The following is a 26,651-nucleotide window of genomic DNA, read 5'->3' on the forward strand; positions in this document are numbered from 1 at the left end:
CACTCCCTTTGCTATAATGCCGTGCAGCTTTTCAAATTCTTGCTTTTTCCTTTTTTGGAATGCAAAGGAAAGAAATCAGGTGAAACTGCTGACTAATACAGCTAAAAGGAAGCTGAGGACTGAGATGGGAAACAGTAAGTATTCACTTACAAAGAAACCCTTGAGTTTTTTTTAAAACATGCTGCCAAATTACATGTGGAAAGCTATGAGAGTCAGCACCTGAGTGTCCAGTTCATGCCCCTTTTGTATAAAGCTCTCCTTCTGCATTCATATCAAGAAATGTAGCCTGGATTTTTTCCTCAAGAATTTTAAGCTAATAATAAATAAGCTTGGGACCATTAAAAAAATATTCTCAGGAATCTTTGTATCTATCCTTAAGGAAAGGCACTCTGGTATTCAAATATGTTGTGCCAGAGACCTTACCCTTTATCATAAATTTTAATTTACAAGGCTATGGCAATAGTCCTAATGAAGATTACTGCAGTACATTCCATAAAATCTGTCCAGCTTCCTTCTGATGGTGAAGGCCCCAACATATAGAAATGGAACTGAAATGCATTATATCCTTAATGCTTCTTTTCTAGCTGCTTAGGACTAAAACTAGATTTGCTTAAAAGAAAAGTAGTCAAAGAAAAGACTAACTGGCTCAGCATTCATTACAAACGTGTAAAAGAGCAAAAGATGCCCTCTTAGGTCAAAATTCTAATTATGAGAAAAGGCTGGGGTTGGTGAGAGGAAACAGAAGGCAGGAGGACCACAATCACATGAACGATCCATGTACATGCCTCCTTCTGAAAAATGCACATGTGTCATTTGGGATTGGCAAAATGTTCTGGCCTTCCAACTCTCTTTTCCTGGTTCATAAATCCACTTGAGAATTCAATGAAAATAAATAGCCTCCGTTTCCACATAAATGCATGGGAGTATCTACACAGTATGCACACCCACACCATCATTTTTGCATACAATTTCAAGATGTTCAAGATTCATCTAAAGTTCATCTATAGAGCCCAGATTAAGAAACCCTGCTCTGCAGTAATTTAGAAGGCATACATAATTGTTTCTCTTCTCTCAGATTAAAAAAAAAAAAATCCATACAAGCTGGGTTTATATTATGCATTTTTTTTTCACTGCTAATGTCTACGTAGAACATTTTGTGCTTCCCAGGAGCACATCAGCTTTTCTCAAACTACTTTTCACTCATTAGTTCTCAATATTCAAGATCATCACCTACCCAAACATACCCCTAGTGGTCCAGATATCTGGAAAAGTTAGGTTTTACAGTTTAGTCTTTCAAATGACTTCAAGAGAAAGAAAATTCAATCTTCAGCAAAAGCTGTCCATTAAAGAATTACTTAAAGAAGGGAGGGGTCAATATGGTGGCATAGGAAGATCCCAATCTCACTTCTTCCCATTGTCACAACAAATTTAAATTACAAATGAAATAATCTCCTCTGAAAAAGACCTGATAACCAGATGAACAGAGCCTCCACAACAAAGGATAGAAGAGTAGTACTGAAAGGAGTAGGAGAAGAAGATACGGTTTTGGCAAAACAAAACAGCAACTAAGCCCAAGTGTGGTGATGCCTAAGCTGGAGGAATCTCAGAGATACAGAATTTTTGAATTTTTCCCAAAGAAGTCAGGGGTCTGTGCTCCACATCAGGTAGCCAACCTCTAGATCCTGCACAGGAGAGATGAGCCCCCCAAATGCTATGAAAACCAATGGGGATTACATGTAGGAAAACCATTTAACTATAGGGGGAAAAAAAAAAACATACTCATAAAGGGCTTGTCAAGAGACTCCCTCACTCTGGGACCTGGTGCAGAGACACGAGTTGGAATACTGCCTAGACTATATGTGAAGGAGACCAACTTACTAATCTTGAATTTGCCAGAGAAGCAGGAACTTGGCTGGGACTCTCCAGGGACACAGACACTGATAAGGGTTATTTCTGAAGTCTTATTGCTGATGTCAGTGCTGGAAGGCACCATTTTGGAACTTTTCCTCAAGCCTATTGGCACTGGAGGGTACCCACTGCTGATTGCCCTGCCTACCTCCATACCACAGCCAGGCCAAGAAAAAGCCTTGCTCACCCCTGTGCCACAGCAGCACAATGCAGCTAGGCTATGCAACATCCCCACACACTCTTGTGCCACAGCCGTGGCTCCAACACAGCAGGGAGGCACATGGAGCTCAGACAGGGGAATGTACCCTGAATTTCTAGTGCAAGTGGCTGGGGGGATAGTGTCTCTGTGCCTCATGAGACCGCTCCTATACAAGGGCACTCTTTCCTGGCTGGGAGAGGTAGCTAATTTACCTAATACTTAGAAGCAAACATGGAGAAACAAAATGAGGAGACAGAGGAATAGAGGAATATGCTCCAAAAGAGAACAAGAATAAGCCTCAGTAAAAGACCTTAATAAAACAGAGATAAATGATCCGATAAAGAGTTCTAAGCAACGTTTATCACTGAACTTGGGAGAAGAATGGATGAACACAGTGAGACTTCCAAAGGAGACAGAAAAACATAAGAAAATATCAAGCAGAAGTCACAGAGCTGAAGAATAATACCTGTACTGAAATATTCGCTAGAGAGGTTCAACAGCACACTGGATAAAGCAGAATAGATCAGTAAGCTGAAATATCAAACAATGGAATTCACCTAGACAGTGCAGCAAAAAGAAAAAAATTTTTTAAAAAAGAAGATACCTTAAGGGACGGACCTTTGGGACACTGTCCAGTGGAATAACATTTGCATTATAGGGAACCCAGAAAAAGAAAAGAGAGAAAAGGCCAGAATGGCTTAAAACCCCTCTAATTTGAGGAAGGCAACAAAAATTAAGATCAAGGAAGCCCAGAGAGTTCCAAAAGAGATGAACCCGAAGAGCTCCACATCAAAACATATTATAATTAAAATGGTAAAAGTTGGGCAGCCCGGGTGGCTCAGCAGTTTAGCGCCACCTTCGGCACAGGGCATGATCCTGGAGACCCCGGATCGAGTCCCATGTCAGGCTCCCTGCCTGGAGCCTGTTTCTCCCTCTGCCTGTGTGTCTCTGCTTTTCTCTCTGTCTCTCATGAATGAATGAATGAATGAATGAGTAAATAAATAAATAAATCTTTAACAATAAATAAACAAACAAATAAAATGGTAAAAGTTAAAGATAGAGACTTTCTTTTCAACAAGATTGACAAGTGGCTCAGGGCTCAGGCCTTGTAGACACAGAGATGCAGATCTTTAGGAAAACCCTGACAGGTAAGACCACCACCCTAGAGGATAAGCCCAGTGATACCACTGAGAATGTTAAAGCCAAATTCAAAGACAAGGAGGGGGGACGCCTGGGTGGCTCAGAGGTTGGGCGTCTGCCTCTGGCTCAGGTCGTGATCCTGGAGACCCGGGATCGAGTCCCACATCAGGCTCCCAGCATGGAGCCTACTTCTCCCTCTGCCTGTATCTCTGCCTTTCTCTCTCTGTGTCTTTCATGAATAAATAAATAAAATTTATTAAAAAAAAAAAAACAAAGACAAGGAGGGCATCTTGTCTAACCAGCAGCATCCAACTTTTGGGAGCAGATAGCTGGAGGATAGCAACACTCTCTCAGACAATATCCAAAAAGAATCCATCTTGTACTTGGTCTTTCATCTGCATGGTGGCATCACTGAGCCTTCCTTCTGCCAGCTGGCCCAGAAATCCAACTGCGACAAGATGATCTGCTTCCAGTGTAACGCTTGCCTATACCTTGTGCTGTCAATTGCCACAAGCAATGTGGCCACAACAACAACCTGCACCCCAAGAAGGTAAAATAAGGCCTCTCCACTGGCTCTTCCTTTGACCACATGGTAGTCTCCTGCCTGGGGCCTCAATAAAGTTTCCCCTTCAATGACTGGGGGTGGGGGTGGAGTGGGGGAGTTAAAGATGGACTTCTCAAAACCAGCAAGAGGAAACAACTTATTAAGTACATAAGGCTATTATTATTACGGCTATAAGGCTATTAACGGATTTTACAGCAGAAACTTTACTAAAGGAAGAAAGTGGCATGACATATTTAAAGTGCTGAAAGAAAAAAATTTCTAACCAAGAAATTCTCCACTCACAGCACAGTTATTATTCAGAATTAAGGGGAGTTTAAGAGTTTTCCAGATAAACAAACAGAGTTCATCAACAGTAAACCAAACCTATGAGAAGCGTTCAAGGGACTTCTTTAAGCTGAAAAGAAATGACACTAACCATTATATACAAAGGATGTTATATGTGAACCTCATGATAACTAAACAAAAAAAATTTGTAGTAAATACACACCAAAATAATGAGAAAAAAATCTAACCATAACACTACAGAAAGTCATCAAACCAGGAGAGAAGAGAGAAAAAGAAGGGAATAGAGCAACTACAGAAAAGCAAGCAAAGAGAAAGGAATCCATGCCTAACACTAAAGAAATTCATCAAATACAAGGGGCTAGAGAGCAAAAGGAAAAGGAACAAGGAACTACAAAAACAACCTAAAGTCAATAAACAAAATGGCCACATGTACATGTACCTATTGATAATTAATGACTTTAAATGTAAAGTACATATGGAACATTGTTCAGGAGAGCTCACTTGTTAAACCATGAAACAAGTCTCAATAAATTCAAAAATTGAAATCCAATTCCAATCACAATGGTATAAAGAAGAAAATTCCAATCACAATGGTATAAAGAAGAAAACCACAAAACTATAGCAGTTAAACAACTGCTGCCACAACTGGTTTTGTGGCAAAACCACAAAAACATAGCAGTTAAACAACTTGCTACTAAACAACAAAAAAGTCATTGAAAATAATCAAAGGAGAAACAAAATATTACTTAAAGACAAATGTAAACAGAAATATGATATACCAAAATACACGGGATGCAGCAAAAGTGGTTGACAAGGAATTCATAGTTATACAGGCCTCAAGACCTCAAGAACCAAGAAAAATCCCAAGTAAACAATCTAACTTCACACCTAAAAGCAACTAGAAAAAGAACAACAAATAAAACTTAAAGTTGGGAGAAGAAAGGAAGTAATAAAGATCATACCAGAAATAAATGAAATAAAGACTAAACAATAGAAATGATCAGTGAAACTAAGAGCTAGTTCACTGTAAAAAACAAAATTGATGAACCTTTAGCCAGGCTCATCAAGAAGTAAAGAGAGAAGCCTCAAAAAATAAAATCAGAAATAAAAGATAACAACTGACACCAAAGAAATACAAAGGACCATAAGAAACTACTACAAACAATTATATGCCACCAAATTAGACAATCCAGAAATTATGGATAAATTCCTAGAAATACACAATCTTCAAAGAATGAATCATGAAGATAAAGAAAATATGAATTGACCAAATTTCTAGTAAGAAAATCAAATCCTTAATCAAAGCCTTCCCAGAAACAAAAGCCCAGGACCAAATGGTTTCACTGGTGAATTCTATCAAACATTTAAATATTTAATGCCTATCTTTCTCAAATTTTTACCAAAAACTGAAACTTCCAAACTTATTTTACAAGGCCAGCATTAATTACCCTGATACCAAAAGCAAAGACACCACAAAAAAAAAAAAAAAAAAAATTACAGGCCAATATCCTTGATAAACATAGATGCAAAAATCTGCAACAAAATATTAGCAAACCAAATTCAGCAATACATTAAATCACACACCATGATCAAGTAAGACTTATTTCAGGGCTACAAGATTTATTCAATATCTGCAACTCTATCAACATGATACAGCACATGAAGTATAAAAATCATAGATCATCTCAACAGATGCATAAAAAGCACCTGACAAAATTCAGCATCCATTTATGATAGAAACTCTCAACTAAGTGGGTATAGAGGGAATGTACCTCAACATAATAAAGGGCATACTGACAAACCCACAGCTAACATCAAAAACTGAAAGCTTTTAAGATTAGGAACAAGACAACAATGCTCACTCTCATCACTTTTAGTCAACATAGCACTAGAAGTCCTAAGCACAGCAATTAGGCAAAAATAAATAAAAGTCAGAAGTAGAATTGAAAAGGAAAAAGGAAAACAAACCACTGCTATTTGAAGATGACATGATACTATAGAAAACCCTAAAGTCTTCATTAAGAAATTGTTAGAACTAATACATTCAGGAAAGTTATAGGATGCAAAAATCAATATGCAAAAATCTGTGGCATTTCTATATACTAATGATGAACTTAGAGAAATTAAAAAAGCAATTTCACCTACAATTGTATCAAAAAGAATAAAATATGTAGGAAAAATTTTTAACCAAGGAGGTGAAAGGCCTGTATACTAAAAAGTGCAAGACCTTGGTGAAAAGAATCTGAAGACACAAATAAATGGAAAGATATTCCATGCTCACAGATGGACGAATTAGTATTTTTTAAATGTCCATATAACCAAAGGAATCTATAGATTCAACACAATCCCTATCAAAATTCCAATTGCATTTTTCACAGAATTAGAACAAATAATCCTAAAATTTGTAAGAAACCACAAAGGATCCCGAAGAGCCAAAGCAATCTTGAGGAAGAAGAACAAAGCTAGAGGTACCATGCTCCCTAATTCCAACTACACTAGAACTATACACTAAGAACTATAGTAATCAAAACAGTACAGTATGGGCACAAAAACATACACATGGGTCAATGGAACAGAACTAAGGAGCCGTAAGTAAACCCACAAACGCAGAGACAATTTGGGACAAAGGAGCCAAGAACATACAGTGGAGAAAGGACAGTATCTTCAATAAATGGTGCTCAGAAAACTGGTCAGCCACAAGCAAAAGAATAAAACTAGACTGCTATCTTACACCATACACAAAAATTAACTCAAAATGAATTAAAGATATGAATAGAAGACTTGAAACCATAAAATTTCTAGAGTAAAACTTACAGCAGTAAGCTCCATGATATCAATCTCAATGATGTGTTTATAGATCTGACTCCAAAGGCAAGGGAAACAAAAGCAAAAATAAACAAATGGTACTACATCAAACTGAAATGGTTTTGTACAGCAAGGAAAATCATCATCAAAATGAAAAGGCAACCTACTGAATCAGAAAGATATTTGCAAATCATATCCCATAAGGGGTTAATATCCAAATGAGATAAAGAATGTATATAACTAAACAATAATTTTTTTAAAAAGGCAGAAGATCTGAATAGATATTTTTTTCCAAAGACATACAGATGGCCAACAGACACATGAAATGATGTTCAACATTACAAATCATGCAATTCCAAATTATAATGAGGTATCACCTTATATCTGTTAGTATGGCTATTATCAAAAGGACAAGAAATAGCAAGTGGGATGTGGAGAAAAAGGAACCGTCATGCTTTGTTGATGGAAATATAAACTGGTATAGCCACTATGGAAAACAGTACAGAGATCCTTCAAAAATTAAAAATAGATCTACCATGTGATCCAGCTTTTTCACTTCTGGATATTTATCCAAAAAAAAATGAAAACACCAATTCAAAAAGATATGTGCATTCCCATAGGTTCACTGCAGCATTATTCACAATAACTAAGATACAGAAAAAAACAAACATAAATATCTATCAACAGATAAATAAAGAAGATGTTGTATAAATAACATTCATAAGAATAAAATCTTGCTATTTGGACAATATGGATGTACCCTGAGGGTATTATGCTAATAAACCACACAGAGAAAGACAAGTACTGTATGATTTCACTCATAGGTGGAATTTGGGAAAAAAACAAAAACCACCACCACCACCACAAGCTCATCAATACAGAGAATGGATTGATGGTTATCAGAAGGGAGTTGGGGGTTAGGTGAAATGGGTAAAAGGGGTCAAACTGTATGTTGATAGACAGTAACTAGACTTTTGGTTATCTTTATTTTGTATCCCATATAAATGTCAAATAACAATGTTGTACAGCTGAATTAAATACTAATTTTACTTCAATTAAAAAATACAATGGCAAAAGCAAAAGTAAGCAAAACGAAATAACAAAAATGAAAATCTTGAGCATGGGTACAACCTAGAACTCTAAAAGGGGAGTAGATAAGGAAATTACAGTGTATAAATAATGGAATGCTATCATTAGTTATGAATCCATTCAACATGAAGTCATGTGAAGTTTAGAAAAGGATCATCCTAAGAAAGTGAAGTTCTCAACAGTCTTTTCAGTGAAAACAAAGTTGCCATGCACCAGACTCTGGGTAGCAGCCAAGAGAACCCTACTAGTTGGTTCATTACCCTTGCTACATTACATGGTTTTTCTTGGCTTCTTGGCATCCAAGTCATTCATCCATCTTCCTAGAGACCCTAGCACTTCTGAAACAGGACAAACTCCTGTCATCAAGTCCCATTTATTCAGTGGGTCGCTAAACGACAAAGAAACAGAAAGCACAGGGCAAAAACTAGGACCACAAGTAAGGTCTAGCTGAGAATTTCCCAAATATGTCTTCCTCATCCTAACCCTCACCTCAGAAAACAACACCTTCCTTCCTCAATGGGTAGCCTCCTTTCCCCTATGAATCCCTAGACTAGTACTGCTTTTTCCCACACCCAACCCAACAATCTGCCTTGTAAGTTTCTCCATTCATGCTATATACCACACAGGATATTCTTTTTGTTTTGTTGTGTTGTAAGGACAATGGCAAAGGGGAGAAAGATAAAATGAACACAATTGAAAGAAAGTCAAATAAAATTAACTCCTTGTCAACTACAATTTACATGAAATTCTGATCAAAGCCCAATGAAATGTGATAGTTCATGAACTTTTTATTTCACAAATAACAAGAGATGATGGAGATTTTTTCCCTTGGAAGCTGCTAGGCATATTAGAATCAGGGATAAATCTCCTGAAGTTAAAAAGAGTGAAAGGAAGGAATGACAGGCACACAATAAAGTCAATATATCATTAAGCTGAGCTGACTTCTTTCCCCATCTGCCACTCACAACTAGATCCATCAACGAATAGGGATTCAACTAAATGGAAAGCGTAGTCAGTAGTATTTTTCTTTTCACAATTACCTAGACTCTGAGTGAGGAAAAAAAAAAATCCCCTTAAAAAATAATCACCTCCTAGATTCAGCACCAACAATTCCACTAAAATTCACATAAAAACAATAATGTGCCATAACTGGCCCCAACCGAAAACAGAAAGAACTGAAAACACTTTCTGGGCATTTTCCTTCCTCAGAAATCCGTCTCTGAGTCATACACATTTCTGCTGCAGGTGGAAAGCCTTCCACACATTACAAAGCTGACTGATAAGTCTTGGAAGAGAAGCTGGGAAGCAAGATTTAGTGAAGAAATGTCACAGAACAACAGAAGGAGGCATCACACAGATTAACATGGGTCACCTCCTTCACCTAGGGGAGAACTCTTAAACATAAGTTTATGTAGAAACAGAAAGCCAACGTGGAAGATGGTTGAAAAATAAAACAAAAACCCCAAACAAATGAAAAAAGATAAAAGTCCTTCAACAATCTTTTGACACAGAGCTGTGTTGCATAAGCCAAAAAGAACAGCTCCTGATATTAAATGTTGAACAGTTTACGCTGTGCAGGAAAAGGCATCAATCCATATAGAAGTTACCATGTCTAAATTATGCCAATAATCTCAGTACAAATTAGAGATGGGTCTTATGCCACCTAAAATGATTGACCAAACATGCCACCAATTTAAGGATTTTTATAAAGCAACCTGCCGTGGTTAGAGACTATGGTCTGTGAAATAAACAGTGAGATATTATCAGGCAGTAAAAGTCTAACCACAACCTTCTTTCTCTTTCCTTTTTCTGTTTGAAAAAGGTTAGGATTATAAATATTAAAAACTTAATTTGACTGGATAATGAATATCTTGAACACCCAGCTGCTTTTCATCATATTCAACACTTTGCAAATTTTCCTCATTAGCAATTCACATGAAGATGGCCATAAACCAAACATGATGAATGCTTCTAGATATACAAAAATTAATCTTATATTACATGCTCAAAACCAAATCTCTCAGCTTCTGAGGCACAGCTGAAAGGAACAATCTTAGTGAAAGAGGAGTTTAATTGGAATATGGTTAAAGATACTTTTGTTTCATTTCAAAGGCCACACTGTTTAGAAGCGCAACCTACCTTCTCCCCGCTCAGGTAAGATTTAAAACTTCATTCAGGTTTAGCTTAGATGTTACTCCCTTCAGGTAGCTCTTCCAGATTCAATGCCCAGGTTAGATTCTTCACTTGCTCTCTGTGCTCAGCTCATTCCCTCCCTGCCCTGCTCCCTACTGCCTCCCCCAGGGCACAGATCACAGCATGTATCCATCATATTGTTTTGTAGGTGCAGGCTCAGCTGTCTGTAATCTCTGCTAAACCACAAACTGTGACAGCAGGAAAGATATTTTTCTTTATGTTTCATCCTCTGTACCTGCACTATCACCTGGCACCTGATAGCTTACTAAAATATTCATAGTTGAATGGATAGATGGAAGAAATATTACAGCAAGCTGGAGACTAACAGATAAGTAGGTATTTTTAACTCTTAAATAAGTGGAACATGATTTAAATAATATAGAAGATTCTTACTCCAGTTCTTGGCACCACATATAGAGAAGAACACCAAATATTTTTATCGTACAAGCATATAAATACATTATATAGCCTGTTGGGGAGATAAAGAAATAAAAAAAATCACTTAATAGCACAAAGACAGTTCTAATATCTGAGGTCTTTCTTCCTTTGAAGAAAGTATTTAAGTCTGTATCACAAGTTACTAGAAGCAAGAACGCAGTTCTGTGCAGTTCCTAACGAACAATGAATCCCCCAATGTCACCAAGTCCACTGCAGCAAAGATCTAGGTTTCCTATCAAATTGTTTCAGTAACAACAACAATAACGACAAATACTAACATTCTGTAGTAATTCTAACCCATGCTAATTCCACAGTTAGGAGGAAGCAGAAGGGAAAGCTACAGAGTAAAACACAACCTGGGCCAATGTGTAAGGAGGATGGAAAATAAGGAAAGAAACCACAAGGCATCAAAGCAAGCTCTCCCTTCTCTGTTTTCAAAAATAGCACACAAAAGCTCAGAGCCTCTGATGGAACTTGGGCATCTGCTGCTGACGAACCAGTGACATCCTTCTGTACTATGGGGACACTACTGTTCCTATTTCACTGTTCTCTTTCTGGGGATCAACAAGCTATTAATGAGAACATTCTTAAAGCTCCTTCAAAGGAACTCAAGGTCACATTATTTTCATTGTCTCTGGGGCCATATTTAAACAAGAGATCTCTTTTTGTCGTGTGAACCTAAAGGAGCTGAATCTTGCACAAGAGAATCCCTCTGGAATCAGTGTTAGAGATGACAATTCTGAGAATTCTAAGAGGGTTAAGGATAGTGTAGACTCTACTGCACTGTGCTGAGGGAGGTATACTCTTTAAACCCTAAGCACACCTCCCTGAGGAAGAATGATCCACCTCAGATTCTGCCAGTCTCCACTATATCTGGCTCTCCTTTGCCTACTTCTTACTAAGTGTCTCACCATGCAGAGAGACAAAAGTGTTACTCATGCTGAATATTTAGGGGTGTCACTGAGGTAAAGGACAAAGAAATACCCAAAGGAAACTTTCAAAGAAACTGGCTCATGCTACTTACTTTGGGACTAAGCCATTTTCTAATTGGTGTTATCTGGTCTCATAAAAGTAACTCAATCAGAAAATGTGAAGTTAATAAGCAGGGAATAACCCATTGAGAGAGCAAAGATGACCAAGAGGCCGAAACACTCACTGCTGCCGCAATTACTCAGCTGAGGTTAGAAACAGTGCAGCAAACGTGAGTGTGCCAGGAGAGCCCTCTAAAGCTGATGCCACAAAATCCTAGCACCTATTCTTATTTATGGGAGGCATGGAAAAAAAGATGTAGCCAAACTGGAACAATGCAGTAAAACTGTACTTGTGCTAGTAATATAAATAGCAGTACCAACACAGCAATTACTACTATCAAAATTATAGTGTATATGGACTTACTTGTGAATACTTTTTCTCTTAAAACAATTTTGGGGGATCCCTGGGTGGCGCAGCGGTTTGGCGCCTGCCTTTGGCCCTGGGCGCGATCCTGGAGACCCGGGATCGAATCCCACGTCAGGCTCCCGGTGCATGGAGCCTGCTTCTCCCTCTGCCTGTGTCTCTGCCTCTCTCTCTATCTCTCTGTGACTATCATAAATAAATAAAAATTAAAAAAAAAAAAATTTGGCTTTAGTTTGCACTTTATTCATTTTCACGGAGAAGGGGAAAGGGAGAAAAATGGAAGTAGGGGAAACATAGGAACTTCACATGTGGGCTACTTTCTGTAACTATCCCATATCCTACCTTAGTTTGGGAATGGCACATAGGTCTTACCTACGGTAGGAATCCCAACTGATACAGGCTGTATTGAGAAGGACTGCTTAAGCTGAATGGAAAGGAATATACACAAAGTATATACTGGATGAGGGATGGGGAAATCAATCACCAGTAATATGGGCCTGTCATCCTGGGTTTAGTCCAGTGGGAGATTTTGCTCTTGAGGGATATGTGGCAATGTCTAAAGGTATTTCTGGTTGCCCCAACTGGGGAAGCACTATGGTAGAGGCCAGGGATGGTGCTGAACAGTCTGCAATCATTTCCAACCCACCCAAACAAAGAATGATCTGTACCAGAATGTAAGTAATGTTGAAGTCAGGAAACCATGATCTAGTCAAATCTATCTTATAGTTAGCTCATGGATCAAGTCTTTACCCAAATGACATTAAAATAGTCTTCAGACAGTGTTCCTGAGCTACCCTTCTTAATGCCAGAGTAATTCTCTATAATGTCATTAGAGTATTAGAACTACAGAATCAATGTGGTTTACGCACATTATGCTGATACCCTTTAGCACTGTGATAACAAAGTATTCTACCCCTTGAAGCTTTGGTTTCTTTATCTCTAAGAAGAGAGTGTTAGACTACGACAATCTGTTGTCATAAACAAAAACAAAACTGCTAGAAAGTCCTCACGTGTGCTAAAGGGAATAAACCTTTGTTGATACTTTCTTCAACAAAAGACAATTTTTCTTCAGGCTAAGACAGGTTACTAATTCCTTTCAATTTCTGTTAATGCAAATTTACTAGCTGTGCCTGAAATTAAAACCATTTTAATTTCCATGTAATGCTTAATTATTTCCATCTGAACCTTTATGATAAGATGCTTTGGCATCTTAAGGTACTCTAGCCTTCTAGTTCCTTGCCATTACATTATCTGAACTTGGCTTCTCCAGTTCTCCAACCATCTATGCTATCATCTCTTATATCATGTAAGCTATAAGGGACAATTATATAGTTGCTTATAAATATACTTCTCTTTTTTTACTCTATAAATCTCCTCCATCAATTAATCTATCAATTTAAATATTTCAGGGCCTTCTCTGTGCCTATGACATTAACAGTGGACATAGGAGTGGAGACAGAGCTGGATATATTGATAAAAAAGACAGTTTCTAGCTCTGAAGCATTTATAAGCTAGTTAAGAGAATGAAGCACGTGACACTATTAGAGGTGGTAGCAGGGAAATGTCACTATGGGGGTAAGAAATGCCAGAAGAATGAAATGAAGTGTCTGCTGCACACAGATTAAGGATGACCCAGAAGCTATCATAAGAAATGTTAGGAAAAAATCCTTATAATAAATCAGATGCAAAAGGAATGCTGACATCCGGCCAGTGACTTCAAAGGTAGGTTCTCTGTCCTAAAGATATATTAGATACACAAAATATGGCTAACAAATATTTTTATGCCTCTTTGTCATCTCTCCTGCCATGATTTCCTTTTCCTGCTCTCCTCTACATATAAAAGCCTTTCATTTTGTAGAATTCTTCAGAGCACCTTCATTTCTGTTAGATGAGATGCTGCCTGATTTCATGAATTGTCAAATAAATCCATTAAAACTTTTAAATTTTACTCAATCAAATTTGGTCTTTTAAACAAAGTTAATGACATAAAGTCATATGTGTTGAGTTAGATCACATCTATCAAAATGGAGATCCCATAAGCCATCTCTGAAAAGGGGACATTTATTTTAGAACCTAAGGGGAAGCAAACTTAAACACTTCATGAACTGCTAGTTCATCAAGGTTTCAACATGTTCACCAAAGAACTTTCTGAAGGAAAGTGTGCATATTTTCCCTTAAAGATCAATTTCTAAAGATTAGGAATATGCTCTGAACCTAAATTATTTAACCCTTACAGCACATACTTTTCTAAATCATGATCAAATTATTTTCACCTGTGGTGCCAGTATGCCCACTATCTAGTTTGCTATTGTGTCCCCTAGAAATACGCAAAAACCATTATGTCTGCTACCTAGTTGTCCAATAGCAAATGTCTCAAGTTTCTGGCCTCACTTAGGAAGACAGCATTATGGATGTCATTTCAGTATTAGAAAATAATTCTATGTTTAAATGAGCACAAGATCACAATGAAGGGTAACTGAAATGATCCCTCCTTTAACATTTACTCTTAGGGGATAATCTTTTTGAGATTTTTTTCCTTCATAATGTTCTTACTTAAAATCAGATTATAGCTCTTTGTGGCCTACTCCAACTCCCAAATCCCTGAGCTAGTAGTTAGGGCTTCCAACAAGCTTCCTCTTTCCTTCAATCATATTACCTTCATCTGTTATTAGTACCTCCCTTCTGTCTGAAGAGGCTCATTGGTTTAGAATGTGCATGAAGTTCAGTGACCTCAACTTTTAAATCAATACAATCCCAATGTAATCCAATACAGTACTCTGGAAACAAATGCTGAGCAAATCATACTATTATGCAATTCATTGCATTTTATCTGTTTTTGGCATGGTCACAAATAAGTTCACATCACAAATGAACAAATTTTAAATTGAGAGACTCTTCCAAGGGCTGTTTAAGTTTCCCATTATTTTATGTAGTTGTTACTTAGTTTTATATGAAAGAATGTGAAAGTACAACTGCCCTTTTTTAAAATCCAGAGAAAATTTTTGCATGTCATCCTTGCGCAGGGGCCATGCTAATTTTCTTTGTATCGCTCCAATTTTAGTATATGTGCTGACGAAGCAAGCACAAAATTCAGAGAAAATTTTTAACAATACTCTCAATAGAGTCCTTTGACAGTGAATCAAAATAAAATTCTGTCTGTTTGCATGAAATATACCCTACTGCATCAAATACTTAAGCATAAAGGATTCAGAAGGAGAAAAACAGGAAAAATAGAGGAAAAAAACCCAACTCTTATTATAACTCTCACAACTAACAGTGATAACAGAAACAATAAGAGAGCCTCCTAAATGATTGGAAGAGTACAAGATATTTGTCTCTACATATCCTTTGGACTCAGAGGAGAAGATCCATATACAATCCTACCAAAAGTAAAAACATACCTTATTTTATTTTCCAGGTCTTCACTATCTGATTCCTCAGAGCTTCTGTGCTTATCTGGATCTGGAAGTGTGCTTGGATCAAATCCATCATCATCATCATCTTCACTCCAATCCAGAAAGGCTTCCTCTTCATCAGTGAGCTAAAGAAAACACAAAGGGAATTGTGGTATAAGGAAACAACTGATGAATAATCAAGTTTTATTTCTAGACCCAAATAAATACTTCTCTAATTGATATCCTCAAATTGGAAGCTTTCTCTTCTGGTGAAAGTCTCTGTGACTTTCAGAATCATAATCATTTGCAAAGATAAAGGAAACCTGTGTCATTTCGAAAATATAATGAAAATACGGTTCAGAAAGTAAATCATCATTAAGTGATGGGGAACACAACATGGGGAAATGGTCAGTTTTACGACTTCCACGTAACTCAACAGTCAAAGAAACAAAGTATAAAATAAAGTTGTTTTTGTGCTCCTGTTCAAACACATGTGAATTTTAAACTCCCAAAAGTAGTATATGAAAATATAAAAGGCCTGAAGACAGAGTACAGAAACTCTCTTTTTGGTCTGATGACTTTTATGACCACGGTAATCTAAGTGATAAAATTAACAATCAGACCAATACAAGCTCATTAATAATAAGAATTGTTCTAAATTCAAGTATAAGTATGAAGTCACTAAGAACACTGGAAAATAAGAGGAACACTAAGAGACAGGAGAAGCAGTAACACATCAAAGGAGCTGGGAATAATTCAGTTTCATGCAAGTAGGTAAGTAGGTGGGCTATTTTTGCTTTTGTTTTATAGTGGTTTATTTTTGTCAAAGAACAAAGTAATGTAATGTTAAAATAAACTTACTACACATTTATGTAATGACCATCCCTTATAGAAAATTTATTTCTGGCACATTGTGGTTCTTATCTACTAGGTTACAAAACCAAACAAGCATTGCCATACGCATTTAACAGATTATAAGTAGGACAAAAAAAAAATCTGGATAAGTTTCTCTCAGTTACCATCTTTATAATTCTTCTTCACACCATATGAGACAAACGTCAATGATTCTGTTTTCAAATGTTTAATGTTCTTTCCCAGGAAGTGAATAACAACTCAGAATAGCATAGCAAGTGACTGTGCAGGCCACAATAGAGGCCCTCTTAACACTTTCTCAACATCTCTTTCTTGATAACCTCTAAACATAACAAAAGGAGGAAGAAGAAAAGAAAAGAAAAGAATTAGTCATCATTGCAAAAGGCCCCTATTGCTTTTCTGGTAAAGTTCCCTACTGAAAATAACAGGTCTGAAAAAAAAAATCTATCAAAGGTGGGGGTGGGGGGAGTTGCCATCAAAAGCACTAAGCAGCATCCTCCACAGCATACTATATGGTCTACTTGAAAATAATCAAGGATATCAACAAAAATTGAATGTCATCATATACTCAGAAACACTAATCTCCTGGGCTACAAGATATTTCCAATTTTCCAGTCTGGTGCTCTCAATGGAATTTGAAGACAGAGCAGACTCAAAATAATTCTCAAGTTTTGGATCTCAGGGCATCTTTACACTTAAAAAGTTATGAAGGACTCCAAAGATCTTCTATGAATGGGGATTATGTCTACTGAAATTTACTGTATTAGAAATTAAAACTAAGATTTTAAAAATTACTTTTAAAGTAAAAATAAAACTCACTGCATATTAACATAAACAGCATATTTTATGAAAAACAGCTATAATTTTCCAAAATAAAAGAACACTTTTATATTTTTGCAAGTTCCTTCAAAAACTAGTTATTTTTTCCTGTTTTTTCTTTTTTTAGAGAGTGTGTGTGTGTGTGTGTATGTGAGTCAGGGGAGAGAGAAAGCGAGAGAATCTCAAGCAGGCTCCACACCCAGTGCAGAGCCCAACTCGGGGCTCGATCTCACAACCCTGAGAACATGACCTGGGCTAAAATCAAGAGTTGGATGCTTAACCAACTGAGCCACCCAGGTGCTCCTTCATTAACTAGTTTAAAGAAGACAGTTGGATGCCCAAATGTTCCTCCGCATTCACAATGTGTTGTTCTGGGTGAAGAATATAAAGAAAATCTAGTCTCTCTGAGGTAAGAGTGTTGGGAAAGGGAGGATTAGTTTAATAGCCTTTTCAGGTAACTGCAGTTACTTTTCTTTGGTAATACAACAAACCCTGATGAGTAGTTTCAGAACAAGTAGCTGCAATGTAGAATCTGAAGCCATTCTGTACTGTTACATTAAAATCCATTGGTCTACTTTTCACTTCGAATCTATCTTTTACCAGTGAGTGGTCTCATAACATCATGCATCAGCTATTTGGAAAACACTGGTTCACTGAATTATGTTGATCTTCCTTATGTGAATCTTCAAGTGCTGACACATTTCATTTCACAGTATTTTTCAAAATCGTATTTGTTAATTTCACTATCAAAATTATAAAAAGGGTCCTTCAAAATATGGGGAAGGTATTAGTAGATACAAGCCTTCAAAAATTCTTATTTTTTCTTAAAAATTCAAATTTTATGATTAACAACAAATATTTTCAGTGTTTTCCTTGAAATGTAAGCAAATATGTAATTTTCCTCTGGTGGCTTTCAAATGTTTATCATAAAGGAGCTTTACTATATGTCTGGGAATGGTTTTGTGTTCCTCTTTCTTTGGGCTCTGCAAGGTTCTTGGATCTATCATGTTTTTCACTAAATTTGGGATGTTTTTGGCCATTATATCTTCAAATATTTTTATGCCTCTTTGTTATCTCTCCTGCCATGATTGTAATGACATGTATATTGGCCTACTTCACAGTTCTCTGAAGTTTTGCTCATTTTTTTCCAATCCTTTTTCTTCTTGGCCTTTGGATAGGGTCATTTCTACTAGGTCTCCTGGTTTGCTATTCCTTTCTTCTGATATTTCCAAACTACTTTTGAGCCCATCTGGCAATTTTTTTTTTCTTACAGTAATTGTGTATTTCAGCTCTAAGACTTCCAAGCTTGTTTTAAGTACGATTTCCATTGCTCTGCTGAGATTATCTCTTTGCTACTCATCTATACTATATTTTCCTTTAATTCTCTTAACATACTTTCCTTTAATTCTTTGAACATATTTAATATAGCTGCTTTGAAGTCTTCTAAATTCAAATCTGGCCTAATAGTTTCTTTTATTGCCTTTTCTTGAGTATGGATCACATTTTACTGCCTAATTGCATCTCTAATATTTTTGTAGAAAAACAGACACTGCAGTTATAGAAACTGAACTCCGTCATGTTTTTCCGAGTACTATCGGATTTGTATTCTATTAGGCAGTTATCTTGCTCGGATTCAAACCACAAACTCTAAACCATGGTGCTCAGCTGCTTATATCTCTGTTTTATCTCTGTGGTCTCCAAATGCTGCTTTTTTAGCTTGGCTTCCTAAGGTCTCCCCTGAGCCTATGACATGTGACACTCAGCCAAGGATTTAAGTAGAATTGGGCTCACCTTCTCTATAGTTTTCTTGCTTGTGAGAATTACTTTAATTTCCACCTGCTCTGTTAGCTTTGAGATCTATGCTCTGACACTTCAAGCAGAATATTTCACTTAACTGCATTTTAACACCTAGTACCATTTAATATGCCCTTTTAGCATTTAGTATAAAGCAAGTGGCCTTCATAAAATGCTTACAATAGGAGTAATAAATTAGGGAGACTTAGTATAAATATCTCACTCAATATTCCAGTGTATATATTTAACTACTTGAAGAAAAATACTAAGAATGATGAAAATTTACTTTAAATGGATAAAATACTATTTGGTTTTCTGTTAATATAATTCTCTTCCAATTAACAGCATTCAGATTTTGCTATTTCCTATCTTCTAAGATGATCACCATATTGTTTGTACTGCATTACATACCTTAATGCATGACAAAGACAAATGAATTTAAGGTGGCAATCACTCCTTTCAGAAATACAATTTCTTTTTTTTTTTTTTTTAAGGTTTTATTCATCACACACACACACACAGGCAGAGACACAGGCAGAGGGAGAAGCAGGCTCCATGCAGGGAGCCCGACTTGGGACTCGATCCTGGGACTCCAGGATTAGGCCCTGGGCTGAAAGCGGCACTAAATCGCTGAGCCACCCGGGCCACCCAGAAATACAATTTCAATCTACCAGAAGTGTAGGGATGATGGAAAAAAAGTCATTTTTATATTGATCTTTCTTGTCCTTTGGTTTATTCTTCATATGATCAGAAATAAAACTATAAAATATATATGTATTATGAAAAATATAATGAGACTCTGGTAGCTTTTATTAAAACAAAAACTATCATTTACAATAAACACAGAGCATAAATAAAAGTCACTAGGAGTACCGTCACAATGAAAACATTCTAGAGAAAAGTACTCTTTGTCTTTCTTGTGAGGTCTAGTTTAGAACTATGTTCCTTCTAGCTACATAAAGCAGAAAAAAAAAGACATGCTAGTTGCTCTCATCTCTATCCTTGTGATTTCATAAATCATTTAAAAGAATATTTATAAAAATGGCACCATACTCATTTTTATCTACTTTTGGACTTCTCTTCAGGAGAACACAAATACTCTGATATTCCTATCACCTCCCAACTGACTGTGACACCTTAGTGTGTTAGGACATCATGACTAGAAACTCATGGCAAAAAGGGAACTATTTAATAATTTAAGAATTTAAGCAGAAAAGTAGATTTCTACCTTAGAGATGGTGGCTGAAAGTAATGGGAAGGGTGGCTGAAGGTGTTAAGATTTGAAGGTAAGATATTGGTTTAAAAATTATAATAATCCAGGTGGAAGGAGGTTATTCAATGAGGGAAATATCCACGGAAATGGAGGTACGGACATGTCTGAGAGACATTAAGGAGGGAGAACCAACCAGATTCAGTGGACTACATGGTACATAATATATTCCAGAGAATATGCACAGAACCATAACTATACATGTCAAATATAGTCCAAGAAAGCAGATTGATAAATACTGTGAAGACGCCTTACAAAAATGCCTTTATTCAACAAGTCTTTATTAAGAGGCTATATATACACCAGATACACGAGTAGGTTCTGGGGATGCAGAGTGAACAAAACAAAGTCTCTACCCTAACAAGAAACTGAACTGTTCTAGGATAGTTATGCATGGAGAAGCTCTCACATGAAAGCCAGGTTCTGCTATTTCTGGGGAACAGCTGATTTAGCATGAACAGACTCCACTGGGCCTGCTAAAATGCCTTACGTCTTAAAGAATGCAGTCTTCAACTTATGGTTCCTCTAACATGCAGCTGATTGATTATGGAATCTGACTGTCAACATGCTTCTCTTCAGGTACTTCCATGTTAGAACCTGCAACCACTCCTGCCTCACTGACTAATCAGTCTCCTACCTCCTTCCCCCAACCCCAGCTCAAAACAAAACAAGAACCCATACTGTCACACACTCCTCTCTTACCCCTGACAAATACGCCTCACACACAAAGTGATCAGGGTCACTTCTATGAACCAGCTGTTCTTGAAATATAGTTTAAGAACTTCTGAGGAAAATATTTCACCTAAACTAAGAATGGCTTTTCCTAATACAGTTACTTGGAAGACTCAATTATAAGTAGGACAGAAGAAATATCTGAAAAAAAAATGTAACCCAACTAGCTTTTATTTTATTTATTAGCTTGCTTTCAATTTTGATGATGGCAAGCAATACATATGGAAAGTGTCACCCTCCAACAACAAATTCATAAAGGGCTCTGACACATTTTCAAGCCCTATGAAATAAGAAGATAATTATTGTTCTTCTTTTCAAAATGAAAAAAAAAACTGTGATTCAGAGGACTAAATAACTTAACCAAGGTCACATAAACCTGGATGTACAGCAGGCCTTCTCCTGTTATCACCCAGAATCTTAACTTTCACCATAAAATCTCTGAATTTGCTGCCTGTAACAATTCTTTCTTCAGAATCAAGCATATTTTATAAGTTTCATAAAACATAGAGTGCTGCTTTTGGTGCACTGTGCATGCATCCATCTCCACTCTGACCACTCTGGTCTCCCAAGTACATTTCTGGTTTCTCTTGCATGCAGTCCTGCACCCACTTCTTCATGAGACTCCCTGTAACCATTTTTCCCTCACTTCTGATAATATCAATTGTCTACTTTGTAATTAGAGCTATTTGTTTCATTAAGTTTCAAATCTGATCATGTTTTCACCTGCTTACAATCTTTAAGACACACTTTCTTTCACATTCTAGAACAAGTCAAACTCCTTCCCATCTCAACATCCTCACACCGGGTATTCTTTCACTAGAATCCTCTTTCACTTCCTCTTGCCTGGTGTACGGTGTCTTCAGATACCAAGCGTGGTATCTTTTCAACGCCAATTTTCCAATGCCAAATGAGTGTCCCAATAATTCAATTCTGGCACTATATGTAGAGTTAGCAAAGACCCTATAGGTAAAGGGCTCGGTCCCATAAGACGTCAAATGCCGGCTGCAAATGGGGTCCCCAAACTATCTGCACTTCTCCTCCGCTAACTACAAATTCAGGGATTCTCACAATCTCTTGCTCAGGTTTGATAATTCTCTAGAACGATTCAGAACTCAGGAAAGTGTCCTGCCTAAAACTGCCAGCTTCTTTATTATAAAGGTTATAACTCAGAAACAACTAAGTGGAAGAGATGTGTAATAAGATATGGAGTAGGGATGGTGTGCAGAGCCACCAGGCCTTCTCCAGGTGGGCCCTCTTCCTAGCACATTGACATATTTACCATCTGGAAGTTCTCAGAATTTTATTTTTCAAGAGTTCTTATAACTCAATTTCTAGGCCTAACTTCCTCCCGAGAGAGGAGGTGGGGCTAAACGTTCTCATCCTCTAATCATGTGTTCAGTCTCTTTAGTGACCAGGCCTCCTTCTGAAGCTATCTAGAAACCCCACCCTGAGTTACCTCTGTAACACAAACTCATGTGCACTGGACAGGGGCTCTTTATGAGTAATGAACACTCCTATCACTCAAGAAATTCCAAGGATTTTAGAATTTCAGTGTCAGGAACCAGGAATAAAGATCAAATATGTTTTTTGTTATACCACACATGGTATTCCAATTCCAAATCATCAAGTCTCACATTAAACATTTCTAAACATCACATCCTTAGCAAAACTTCCTGTAGATTTGTCTTTATGGCTACATCTAGAGTGAATACCCTGTTTAATGTCTGTACTCCTTCCTAAGTAGTAGGTTCCATGGGAGTAGAGACCATATCCCATTATTGCTGTTGAAATCAATGTCCAAGCCCAAGATGGAAGCACTCCTACAGGGGGTGCCACATGAGCAAATCAAAACTTTTGTGTTCCTGTAAATGTTCTGCTTGATCAGAAATGCACTACATCCAGTCACCTAATCCCCAAGTGCTAGGCCAACTCTGGGTCTCCTTACCCAGAACAAGATTGACTATGTGCTCCAACCAATTAGATATTTTTTCCTCTTCCTTGTTCTTTATTCTTTATCCTATAAATGCTTCCTGCCATATGCCCCATTTTGCAGTTCTCCAAAAGGAGACTGTCCATTTCACAACATGTTAAACAAAGTTTGTATCACCAAAATTGTCTTCTTTGAACATTTTTTTTAACATTGCTCACTGCTGTAATCAAAAACCATAGAGCAGGTTCTCAAATATTTAATAAATAGATATTTAATGTGAAAATATTAGAGTGCGATACAATATTATCATTCAGTATATAAATCCTTATTATGATAAAAGTTTAATACTAGTTAAGTTAGAAATCTCATTAACTACTTATGTCTCAGATTCCTCAAGTATTTAGGGTTAAGGAAGCTGATAAGAATTTTAATTGTAGATGCTTAGAAAATATGCAATCAACATCATACCAGGAAAAAATGAGTGCTCAGAAAAAAAAATGAATGTTTGGTAATGACTATAAAATAACAATAAATTATGTTTAAATTTCCTCTAGAAGATCATGCAAGAAAGCTTCAGGTCAGAGTCTATACACACACACTGAGGGCTTATACATACACAAAGAATCTAGTTACGGACTTAGCTATGACCAAGTCCTTGATCCTTATACTCATTCAAAAAATACAGAAACCTCAAGCACTTTTTTCAGCTTGAATTAATAATCATCCTGAGTGCTCAGTATATTTAGCCCATCATGGATATGAAAAAAAATGAACGAGAGTCTTTGAAAAATTTTAAATTTTAGAATAGAATATTGTTTAAACTTCCTTCAGAAGACAGATGATAGGGCAGCCCGGGTAGCTCAGCGGTTTAGTGCTGCCTTCATCCTGGGGTGTGATCCTGGAGACCTGGGATCAAGTCCCATGTCAGGCTCCCTGCATGGAGTCTGCTTCTCCCTCTGCCTATGTCTCTACCTCTCTCTCTCTCTCTCTCTCTGTGTTTCTCTCATAAATAAATAAAATCTTAAAAAAAAAAAAAAAGACGGATGATAAAGCCAGAACCTATGCTTAAATACACTTCTTACACATGCTGTATTTCCTTTACTTCTTTCTTTCTGAGGGCACTCATAACCACAGTAAAAGCAAAAACAAAAGTGAAATCCTAATGCTAAAACTGAGAGAGCACAAAATGGCCCAATAAGAAATGTAACACTCAAAGCTTAATAAAAAGAAAGCAAAAGGCAACCTAACTGTAGAACATCTCTCAGAAGGAGAGAGAAGGACTGATGAGGGAGGGAAAGAAAACAAATTTCCTTGAACCACATACAAAGCAAGACCCTCACCTAGCACCATAGTATATTTTATTAGGGCCAAAGACCTTAAATGTTTATAAAACAACAGGGAATAAGACTTGATATCAATCACTTTGCTAAGGAGTAGAAATGGCAATACTGCACTCAGCGAATGGAGGGAACACACATGCCTACAGGTCATGACCATCAGTGAGGAAAAATCAACCCAAAGTCTCCATGTGAAGAAACTATCTGGATTACCTTCCTGTAAACCAGACGGCATCATCAAAAATAAATTAAAGGAGCTTAAAGAAATGTCTTCAGATTTTAGCTATTTAATTCCATTCAGGATTTTAAAAAAGAAGTCTTCCCATATTGCATGAATGAAAAGCAGAATGCCAACTCTGACATCAAAATTTCATAATGGAAAATTCCAAAATTCATAATAAACTACTTTTGATCCTGAAAAGGAAGGTAAAGACAGTAAAAGAGAACTGTAGAGAAAAATGAGGTATTCAAAATATATTTTTTCTCACTAATAAAACTTCAAAATAACTTTCAAAGAAGGCATTGAGAAGATAGTACTTCATAGTTTTGAAACTTAAAATTTCTGATTGCTAAAGACAGCCAACCATCTTCAGTAGCTAGAGATGGATTGATTTTTTTGAGATTTACCCACACTATAAATTCCAGGGATAAAGTTCCTGGATGAAAAAGTTACTGAAATGGTTCTTCTGAACTATGAGCACAAGAAGGTTAATGATATTAAACACTGAAAGTCGACATCTACCTACCAAGGTCCACGTGCAGAACTGTAAACACAGGAGCAACTGACAGAGCTGAGAAATCGCCCCTCCTGCACCATAATGCCAAATTTTAATAGCCTCTCTCCTTTTTAATAAGGATGCTGTAATATTCATTAAAATATTTTAGAATATTTTTGGTTTCTGGCTCCCCAAAATTTATTTCATATTGGTGGATGTTGGGCTTTGGCCTAATACTAATTTTTATACTTGGTTCTTTGGAATATGGCCAAAGTGTGCCTTTTCTGCACTTCCAATATGCACTGGCTGAATTGCACTTGAAATCCCCAATCCTGTCAAGGGTTCTGGACTCTACAGTTATGGGGTTCCTGTTCAGAAATATATCTGTCCTTCCTAACTTCCAGCACTCAGCTAATAGGCATAGTGAATCAGAAGGCAACACATTTCAGCCCTGGCCACCTAAAGAACACAAAGGGAATACAGGATGTTGGGAAATGATGAAAGCAATATCCAGGGGAACAAGTAGAATTTAGGCAAAGGCCACCTGTTTAGAGAATTTCTTTCTTAAATCTAGTCAAGCTTACCCGAATTCCACTCAGTACCCTCTTTAAATTCTTCTAAGTGTTCCAAAACAATAGAAATATTTGATGGAAAGACTATGAGGAGGTGATATAAATAATACATGAAGCAAACACAGTTAAGAATGGCAGGTGAAAGGCTGGCACATGAATATTCAAACCCTCAAAGAGCAAGTCTCAAATTTGGAAGGATCTTCAGAATTTGGAAAATTCACTCAACAACTATTTACTGCATACTTATTGTTTGCTGAGCATTGCTACAGAAGAAGAATTGTAATTTGAAACACACCATGACAGAAGCAACTATGATTCAGCATTTTAACCTTAATAAGACTTTCAACAAAATGAAATTCCTTCTAAAACTGCCTTGCACAAAATTCATTATTCTTCCTAAATTGCTTACTTATTTGCTTACCTAATATATGAATATCTCACGGAGCTCGGAAAGATACTGAGAATGCTACAATTTTAAAATATCCTACTAAATAATAGTGCTTCCCCTATTGATCATCTTTATTTTTCATTCTCTTCTTTCCAGAGGAAAGTTACACCAAATAAGATGTTAAACAAAATACAAATTCCAGTTTACTATTCCTGTCACGATAATGAACACTCTAACATAAAATGAGTCACAAGACCCTGATTTGATTGTCCCACCAGTAGCTGGCTGTGTGTCCTTAGGCAATTTACTAATTGTGGGAGCTTGTTTCCTCATCTGTATAATCTAAACACTGCCACTTACCATTCAGTGTTGCTATGAGCATCAAATAGGAAAGCATGAGAAAAAGTCTACAAAAATGTTTATCATCATTAATAGCAGAACTATACGAACAGGAAGAAGACATCCCAGCAGTTTGGTGGTCTTATCCTTTGTAGGCATCCCTCTGCCTTCTCCAGACATAATTCTAACATGGACAGAAATGTGCAATAGATTTGAATCTCCTCAGGGAGCAGTATATTCATAATAAAAAAAATAAACAGAAAATTATACACAAAAGAGAACAGAAAGGAAACTCTAATATTTTTATTTTATTTTATTTTAAAAATTTTATTTACTTAGTCATGAGAGACACACACAGAGAGAGAGAGGCAGAGACACAGGCAGAGGGAGAAGCAGGCTCCATACAGGGAGCCTGACGTGGGACTTGATCCCGAGTCTTCAGGGTCAGGCCCTGGACCGAAGGTGGTGC

The 26,651-nt window shown here is 36.9% G+C and overlaps 1 protein-coding gene, 1 non-coding gene and 1 pseudogene across 2 annotated transcripts in view; 1 reads left to right on the plus strand and 2 right to left on the minus strand.

The window, feature by feature from the left end:
- The window catches only part of DDX10 (DEAD-box helicase 10), a 253,969-nt gene that overhangs the window by 19,894 nt on the left and 207,424 nt on the right, over window positions 1–26,651 (minus strand). The window contains exon 17 of the mRNA XM_041772524.1: window positions 15,419–15,558. Within this exon, the coding sequence (XP_041628458.1) occupies window positions 15,419–15,558 (140 nt within the window). The remainder of the gene's footprint in view (window positions 1–15,418; window positions 15,559–26,651) is intronic.
- On the plus strand, window positions 3,228–3,933 carry LOC121500638 (annotated as a pseudogene).
- Window positions 15,001–15,102, minus strand: LOC121501133. Its single transcript, XR_005990553.1, has one exon. It is a non-coding gene; the product is annotated as a U6 spliceosomal RNA (small nuclear RNA).

The sequence above is a fragment of the Vulpes lagopus genome, chromosome 10 (genome assembly GCF_018345385.1).
Source record: "Vulpes lagopus strain Blue_001 chromosome 10, ASM1834538v1, whole genome shotgun sequence".
Taxonomy (NCBI): Eukaryota; Metazoa; Chordata; class Mammalia; order Carnivora; family Canidae; genus Vulpes; species Vulpes lagopus.